General features: G+C 42.5%; 1 protein-coding gene across 1 annotated transcript in view; it reads right to left on the bottom strand.

Annotated features, from left to right (window-relative positions):
• Positions 1–9,379, bottom strand: part of HMBOX1 (homeobox containing 1) — a gene marked incomplete at its 5' end in the record, with an annotated part of 43,382 nt that overhangs the window by 1,460 nt on the left and 32,543 nt on the right. Inside the window, 4 exons of the mRNA XM_010134078.1 lie at positions 2,095–2,163; positions 2,372–2,466; positions 4,123–4,218; positions 6,295–6,377. Of these exons, the coding sequence (XP_010132380.1) occupies positions 2,095–2,163; positions 2,372–2,466; positions 4,123–4,218; positions 6,295–6,377 (343 nt within the window). The remainder of the gene's footprint in view (positions 1–2,094; positions 2,164–2,371; positions 2,467–4,122; positions 4,219–6,294; positions 6,378–9,379) is intronic.

Raw genomic sequence — 9,379 nt, 5'->3', positions numbered from 1 at the left:
CTACACATGACTATGGGCCACGCTCAGAAACACGACACAAATCTAGACTAACCCTTGGTCTGAGCCGGTGTCCTGTGAAGACACCCAATTCACACAGCTATAGGGAAAAAGGTGCTTAAAACCTCCTAGGCTGTTAAATAAAATAGTGAAATGATTTTGGGGGTTGCTTTCTGCAGGTGGGTAATGGCCATACAATAGCAGACCATGGTCTCGCTATTTCCTTGTATTGTTATTATTTACAGAAGGGAGATGATAAACATTTATCAGTCTTCCAACAGCTTTTAAACTTAACCTTGTGAAATATAAAATTTAAAATGTGTCTAATGCACATTTTAAATTACCATGACAGGTGGCAAAGGCTGAGGGGGACAGAAAAGCCAGGATTTGATAAAATCCGGAGGTTATTTAACGGAATGCATTCATTTACAACAAATGTCCAGCAAACGTTGTGATGTGCACCCACTAAGGGCTCCTCAGTCATCTTTACCATGGTAAAAAATACCAAGTCCTGACTTCTGGAGTTTTAGGCACTTCATTAGTATTTGGATGAACTTTGTGTTTTAAAGTTTACAAAGTGTCGCTGTGGAAAACAGAAGTCATGGTTTTAACAGCTAAGGGATGTTAAACGGTCATCATACTGCCATTTAATCTGCTTCACTGCCTCACTGTACTTTACAGAGGAGCCCAGATAGATAACTGAGACATTTTTAAGGACTCTAAACAAAGATCTTTAAATTTTAATGACCAATTTATTTCTCTTTTCCAAGTATTTTGGATAACACACAAAAGAAAAACATAGTTTGGGAGCCTACAGAATACTTCACCTCGGCATTCAGGTCTTGTATCTGACTGACAAGGAATTATCGGTGCGCAGCAGCAGTTTCAAAATATTTTATGACAGTCACAGAACAGCCTCGCATCGTTGAGAGCTAGCAAAGTTGGTTCCACCAAATCTGCTGGTGATGACCTATAAAAAGGGCCTTAATACCCATCAGAAGCACAGCGGCTGGGAAAGCCTTTGCCAGATATCTGTTGTACTGGGCCACAGCCAAGAATGCTGGGGACTCATTCCAGGACACTCGGTTGCTATTACATTCCACCCAGCAGCCTTTATAGAGGGAGACCTACCTACTCCTCCCAAACGAGTCCATTACAAGCGATCTGCCCACCCCAGCTGTTGGATGTAGCACAGGACACAGCTTGGATCAAAACCAGAACCGAGTCAATGAACTGCTCAAGACCACTGGTGCCAAGCGCACACAGACCTGGGGGGTTGGCCAACCCTGACACCTGAAGGAAAATTGGGAAGGGGATGCAATACCTGTCAGGAAGGTGTGTGAAGGAAGGGTCACCAACTTTAGGGTAGGTGAGGGCTCAGAGTGCGGGAAGGGGTATTCTTTTGCTAGAGAATTTAAAAAAGAAGTTGCTGTCAAGGGTTAAAAATAACCAAGAAAAATAGAGAATAGGCAAGAATTAAAATGCAAAAAGAAAAAAAAAAGACAGATAATAGTAAACAATCCAAATAGTGGCACATTGTTGCAGAACAATACGGAACAGGTACGGGGCCAAATAAACATCAAATTAATTTAACCAAATCCTGTCCCCCCACCCTTCACCATTTGTCTGTCAGTGCCTTAGGGACGGATCCTGAGATGCTCCTGAAAAGTACTGCCACAGACAACCAGAGGGAGCTCAGCACCTTACAGGAGGGTGCTCAGGATCCTGCTGGGCAAGGGATTATCAAAGTGTACTGGGCAGGGGCTCAGTGCTGTGCTAGTCTGGGTGCCAGACAAGCAACTCGCAGGACCTGTAGCACAGGCTATAATGGAGGCAGCTCTTGCAGGCAGAAATGATAGGTGCAAGAGGAACACATGCCTGGTTTTGCAGGGGAATGTTGGTGCCAGATACACAGGAGCAACTGTTAAAGCCCTTTCTGAAGGGTGGGAAACTACAGCAGGGCCAGGGGCAAGGAGAGCGCAAGGCACGCATGGTGCGCCGGGTGGGTTAACACCCTCCTAACATCTTTCATACATTGCGTGTGGCGTGAATGGTGTAACTTGCTTGTTTGGAGCAGATCCTCCTGTCGTCTTCTACCTTCTCTGCTTCTCTGCCTCCCTCCAAACATCTTCCCTCCTCTTCCCCATTCCGTACTTGCCAAGTGTCCTGTTGTATGACAATAAATCCAGGTGGGTGAACGCTGCCTGCTCAACACATTCAACAGGGGAGCTGTGCTCTTCCCTTTTCCCCCTTACAATTACAGAAAAGCAAAACAAAACCAAGAGACACCCGATTTGCGAGAGGTTAGAGGGCCTCTCCGGGTGTCGCGTGACCTCTCCCTTTGTGGGCTGTGCAGCTCGGCCACCATGCCTACCTGCTCGGAGTAGTCATTGCCATCAATGTCGTCACTGTTGGAATGACCGCCCGGACTCTGTACGTCTATTCCATGGCTCTCCAGGATTGCTGCTTCTTCGAAAAAAGCAAATGGATCCCTAATTTATCTGATGCATTAGAGTAATTAAAAGTAACTACTTTTTTTTTTTCCTCCCAAGAAGTTAGAATAACTGGAAGAATAGAGTTATTTCTTAGCCTCTTCCTCTTCACTCTCCAGTATTTGGGAAGGTAGCACAGGTACAGATACTGGTTTGCCTGAAACCCTTCCCCGCCACGTGACAGACATGTTTGCAAGTTAGAAACCTTGCTTTCCAGCCAGTCTGATTAGAAATTAGCTTAATTATAATGCAATGGAGTGGCAAAGGCATTCCCTGTAGATCTTCCCAGATAGTTTGGACTGGCAGGACTTGAGGGGGGCAGGGAATGTCTGAAAATAGATGGAGAAATTTTTTAAAGCACTTCAGGGATTTAAAACCACACACATATCTTCATCTTCCAGTAGGATCCATGCATCTAAAGCTGCCTTTGGTCTTTTTAATCTCCTTCCAACTTTCCAACCCTCCTCCCCGTGCAGTGCAGATACAGCTGGAACTCCACCCACCTTGGACTGACTTCGCTTTGTTCGGCCCACCCTTCGTTTAGGTTAAATTTCAGTAACACATTAAATGATGTAAAAAGACATTTTTCTTATTCCCAAATATGGCAAAAGGAAGCAGTCAGCAAAAGGGCATGTGACCTTTGGTTAACAAGCAGGTATGGGCCTCTGCCTACATACTGCAAACACAATCCTGCACAGTAACTAAAAGTAAGCACATACATAAAATAAAATTCTGAATGCTTTGCACAAGTTTGTTGAATCCTGGCCGCTAAATGTGAGTTTATTCTCATTAGAATCTCTTATGTTTATTCACATTAAAAGGTCTCCCTCTTAGAAGTTCAGAGCCACATTTAATTCCTTACGATCAGCTCCTCGTACAAAGAACCTGCAGGGCTAACTCTGAAATTAATTTTGGTTTATCCTGATCATCAAGAAAAATTATTACTTTGTTCGAGCCACTCGGCACTGTGCAACCCGTTGGAAAGCAATAAGGACCACAAATGCAACCAGACTGAACTGCTGGTTTGCAGAACCTTTGGTCCTAGTGTCTGTATCTGAGATGTAAAACAACTCGTCTGGACTCTCAGGTCTCTGTGGGGCCTCAGGGGTGGCAGTAAGAAAGATTCCTGCAGGTTTGGGCTGAAGAAACAAGCACATTGTGGTGGAATACCGACACAAGCAAACCTATAACCAGATAAAAGCTCTTCACAACACTCACTTCTCACTTGAACAGCAGGCTATGGCTGTGAACTTGCCATCATTTCAACTTCCCTTATTTCCAATGCAGATATTTTGAGGTTTTATTTCCGATTTTATTTTGGATACCCAAAGGAGCCTGAGCACAGGGAAATGTGACTCTCCTGATGCCAACAGAATTCTGACTGCTACCCCAATAAAACTTTGTTACTGCATCATTTTTGCTGTATTGATGATGGAATTCCATAAATTAAATTCCTACCCAGATTTTAGAAAAAACCTGGAACAGCAAGAGACTAATGTTAAAAATTGCTCCATGTTTCTGTTAAGAATATCAGAACCTCCAGTATTTTCATTAATAGAATCTTATGTAATTTCCATCTCTCTTGAGCAAGTGTACGTACTAAACCTTGAAAGCAGGCGCTCTGATACATTACCGATATTGGCTCTTCTCTTGATTTCCTTCCTTCTGTTGGCAAACCAATTGTACACTTTAAGGGAGGTAACTCGCTCCAGATCCGATAACTTTTTTCCTAGGAAAGTAATGGGGCGGGGGGAGGGGGGCCACAAAAAATATACAGCATTGTTACTCACTGGGTAGGCAAAAAACTCTTACGCATGTGAATACAGCACTGAAAAGTGATTATAACTGAGAATAAAGTGAATTTTATGTGAATCAGCGCGCTGAGCCCAGATGCTATGGTAAAAAATGCCAAATATCTCTCTAAAAACAAAGTGGCCTTTCTTTTTTTTTTTTTTATATCTGAAATACAGGAATTTCTTTGCAGCTTCAATCAACTAAATCCAGAGCTGTGGGAGAAGAGAGGGCTGCTTTTCTAGTTCAAGCACAAAACTGAGATTCAAAACACTCAAACCCAATTCACAGCCCTGCCACAAATCGCATACCCTTGGGCTAGCTCCCTCACTATGTGCCGCAAGGATGTAGTTTAATAACGTGTTTTCTTCAGCAGCAAAATGAATGAAGAGATTTTGTGTCATCCCCTCTGATCTGCTTTCCTGTCTCTCCACCAACAGCCGCTATCGTGCTCCCGCAGCACTCATCACCCCCTCCCAGTTGTGCAGGACACTTGTGGTTTTTTGGGAGAAGGAGAGATGTTGGAAATCACAATACTTTTAAGTTTCACACTTAAACCAGCAAATAAAATCCCAACAACCACCAGCCAGCTACAGGACATAATCCTTTCCCCTGAAGCAGGGAAGACTGGAGGGATTCAGCCTTGACCCTGTTAATGTGGCTGCATCCTCAGTCCTCTGCAGGCTACATGGAGATGAGAATCCCCCGCTTCATGCTCACTCTCAAAATTTATTTACACAGCTTCCAAAACATTCATGTAACTGCAGCAATCTACAAACTTAAGCAAGGAGAGATGAGACAAGTGAAAGACAAATGTGGAAATGGATGGCTGTGTTGTTTCCTAACATCAGTCCCACTCACAAGACTTTACTGATCTGGAGACACAGAGTTTAGGGAATTTGGTCCAAGCTGCTAAACCAAGCAGCAGCACAGTCAGGAATAAAATCCTCCCGTGGTGCTGCTTCCACCGATGAAAACACAAGAGGCAACACAGAAAAGTTGCAACAAGGGAAATTTTGACTTGGTATTAGGAAAAAGTATTTTGCCATGAGAGTGCTCAGCATTGAGGAAGAGGTGGGAAAACCTCCAGTTTTGGAGATATTCACGAGACAAAACCCTGAGCAAGCTAATCTAAGCTGGTCCTGCCTGATCAGATATCTCCAGAGGTCTCTTCCAGCTATCCTGTGCTATCCTGTGACTGTCCATGTGTTCAGGAGTCATGCCTTTTGCCTTGATTTTTATTCTGCTTATATAAAATCTAAATATATTCAAAATACAAGTTCTGAAAACTATGTGAACTATGTTTGATTAGCAACACGAAGCAAAGGCAGGTGAGTCCACTAGTACTGTACTGAACATATACACTCCTCTCCCAAGCATGGCTTCTCCAGAACAGGGGAAAATGCAACTTGTTGACCCCAAGACAAGGTCCTCCATTAATCACAGAGTCTAACAAGAGACCCCTGCCTAGAAGCAGTAAACGGGAAGACAGGAAAGCTGTGCTCCTTTCTCCTCTGAGGACCTGCTGTATGATCTCCAGCAAGCCTCAGACTGTGAGCCTGAGATTTCCCGTCTGTAAAAAGGAACCAGTAAAACCACTTCGGTGGAGTGTAAAAAAATCCTCAGTTCACCAGTGAGTGCTTGCATAATACTTTGAAATAACTGAAGGTGAAGAATGAAAACTTTCCAGACATGTTTATTTTCTTAGCAATGTCATTGACCAAGCTGCATAAATGAAATGTTCAGATGCACGACCTGTACGTCATCTCTCAAATGGGGGGAATCGAAGGTGCAGGCATCGGCCTTTGGGTTTGAAAGCTGCACAGACTGCCATGTTCATCCAGGTAGGGCAGCTCTAACACCACAAGCTCTAGAACACTCAAGGAGAAACCTACTACTAGTTGAAAGCACTACGCTAGTAAGAGCCATAAAATGAGATTTGCTGCATTTAGCAGGAGATGTTGAAATCTAATTGCAGCTGCATTTGGAAAGGACACCAAGATCAGCTCCTCACCTGGCTTCTGTATCACTGCGTTACAGGCGTTGGCAATTTCTTCTCTCTTTGCCTCATCCGGATATTGATTCTCGTTGAAGTAACTGCAAGGGGGGCGAGAAAAAAAAAGTTTTTTTTCACAAATCAGAGCATGAAGGCTCCAAAGCAGCTTCACTAAAAGGTGTCAACTCCTAGTTTATGCGTCACTCTTTCAGAGGGAACAGAGGCACAGTAAATCTTATGTAAACCTGTATATACATCAGGTACATCAGCATTTGCAGCGTCACCTCAGCTATCAAACACTGTACTAGGAGATACAACAAAGCAGCGCCACAAATAGCAGAGCTAAGACTGTCGAGTGAAGCATCACGTCAGCAGACAGCACAGGCCATGCCTCTGTCTTTGCTTAGTATCTTTTTTTTTTCCCCGATATACCCTCAGCATCTGCAGCGTCCTACAAATGAAGGAGCCGTTCAGTGTTTTGATCTCTAAGTTAATACACACACACACACACGTATATATATTCCACACAAACACATACCAATATTGTCTATTTTAGATAGACATGGTAAGAAGATTGTACAGGCAAAATTACACAGTAATTCAGTGGCATTTCTAGAGTCAGACTAGCAGGTTTTTTTTAAATCGCAACTTGAAAAATGTTAAACCTTCTTCCTCAGAACCACACATCAAGTATAGCATATTTTAATAGAATTATTTTCTGAATAACTGGGATTTTATTGCACTTTATATGCAGTAAACATCCTACAGAAGTTAAACCGTTTCCTCTTTTACTTCATTTAAGTGCTTTACAAATTTTAATGAACTGATTTACATTCCACAGAGCTTATCAGATTTGTATTAAGCCCAACAAAAAGTCCTGTTTACTTCAGCGGACTCTGATAAGCATGCCGTGAGCTGGGACTACTGCATCTCCTTCTGCAGATTGCCCATAATATCTAATCCTGAGAACCCTTTGATCAGCTTTGATCAGCAGCAGGTTCGGCTGTTGGACAGCTGCTCTGCGCTTGAAAATGAGGCATTTCCTTTAACCACAGATCATTTGGTAGTAGGAGATTTAGGCATGTTTAGGCATCATTATTTTCCATGTTTGAATTTTAGTTACTACTTCTTCATCCTATTGTTCAGAGTTATCTACAGTTGCAGCTACGCCCACGAACAGTCCTACTTCCAAGTTGCTACTCACTGACTAAGAGAAATCACAAATTAAGCACAGCTAGTCGCCCTGCTAATGTACTGCCATTTGATTTGCTAGCCCAGAGAGCAAAGGAAACCCCAGGAACAGCTCCATCTTCACTAAATGAAGGGCAGGCTACGCCCACATGACTGATTTGGGCTTTGGAGGCAATCACATAAACATCCACTGCTTCTTCACTGGGCCTCAGAGTTGCTCATAGGAAGTGATTCCGGAAAGACCAACCATAACTACAATTCCCACTATGCTTGATCCTACTCTGGTCATCACTACATGTACAGAACTTAACTCAGCAGATTTTGGTAGCTATAACAGCTATTTTATGGACTCCCCTTGCTGAACATTATTTTGTTTTGTCAAAAGTCAAGAACAAACGCCACAAAAATAAACCCATAAAATTAGAAAACCTGATGAATTTACATGGTGATGGACTAACACCAGAAGGTAAAACCCTTACGTGATGTTATATGGGTCTAGATGATCTGTGGTCACAAAATTGCCAGGTAATACTTAACTTCATGGAAGAAATGGCAAAAGATGTGAAATTAAGAAACACCATATACTTGAACTACCCATTCTTAGGCTGACGCAAGAAACTGAGACACAAATTAATGATGAAAAGGCCACAGAGGACCCACCACTGATCCTTCTCTTGGCATGGAACTAACCATTATCCTCTCTGCAAGTCACTGGCTGCCAGACGCTTTTGCCAGCTACAACAAAAAAGCTCATATTTTTTAATACTAACAAAAATTGGGCTCAAGTTTACAGTTCTCTGGGATAACAGAAAATCTCCCTGTGATGGAGCTCCCTTTCAGAACGGGACAACAAATGAGACATCTCTTCTGGCAAATGAGGAGGTTTTCTTTGTGTACTCCAATAATTTTTGTGATTTAGAAAAACCTCACTGCTGAAACAGTATTTCTTATCGTAACACATTTTACAGCTGGATAAGTCATAAACATTCTTATTTGATTGGATCAGAACATATTTTTCATCATTCTGAAACATTTTATTTAAATTCTAACACAAGGTTCTTATCTTCTAATGTAAAAGTCTACAAGTTTCTACAAGAAATGTGATTCATACCTCAAAAGCTGAAATTTTTAAAATCCTGTTGTATGGAAGAGCACCAAAAGTTGGAGAAATTTTCAGGCAGCTCTCCTGGCAAATGATGTTTTCACGGAGAGCACAATGCTAAGTAGGTACCAGAGGACAGCTGGAAGGGCACTACTGGAGTAGTCAAACTTGGTTTCTGCAGTTCACACAGTGATTTTAGAACCTGCCTCTCTTTCCACTTGCTGGCTTATTCCTTATCCACTTTAATGACATGTCTCCTCCTTTCCCCACGCAACCCTCATCAGGCTCCCCAAAACTGTATCTTCTCCTCAGCTTCTCCTGATAATACACTTCTCCATCACCACACTGTGCTTTTAACCCTTGATAGAATGCAAGCTGGTTCTATCAGAGAAGAGAGTTTTTGGTCTTAGCTGTCATAGCTGTAGGTAACCAAAAAAATACAACCTCAACCATAAGAGCTGATGTCCATCCTCAGCCTCCAAATTCTCCACACGCACACTCAACCAACACACTTCTATTTCATTCCCACACTTATTTCAAGGTCTTAATGGGACTTGTAGGCGATATACCATGACACAAAAGCCCAACATTTCCAACGTTTCTGGAAAGCAGGTGAGAATAACTGAGTTTTCAAGATGGGGAAACCATGGAAAAAAAAATTCAAGACTTCGTGATTGACTGTTTTGGTGTGCTCATGTAGAAGTTGTGATTTTTCTGACTACATTTCTTCTTGCAAGCAGGAAATTAATTAATCTGCCTCCAGTTCTCTTTCTTCTCAGCCAGGTATACCCATGCTAAGGGATAGGGAAA

The sequence above is a fragment of the Buceros rhinoceros genome, unplaced genomic scaffold, assembly GCF_000710305.1.
Source record: "Buceros rhinoceros silvestris isolate BGI_N320 unplaced genomic scaffold, ASM71030v1 scaffold7684, whole genome shotgun sequence".
Taxonomy (NCBI): domain Eukaryota; kingdom Metazoa; phylum Chordata; class Aves; order Bucerotiformes; family Bucerotidae; genus Buceros; species Buceros rhinoceros.
Note: the sequence above shows the minus strand (reverse complement) of the source record. Positions and strands in the feature narration are given on the sequence as shown.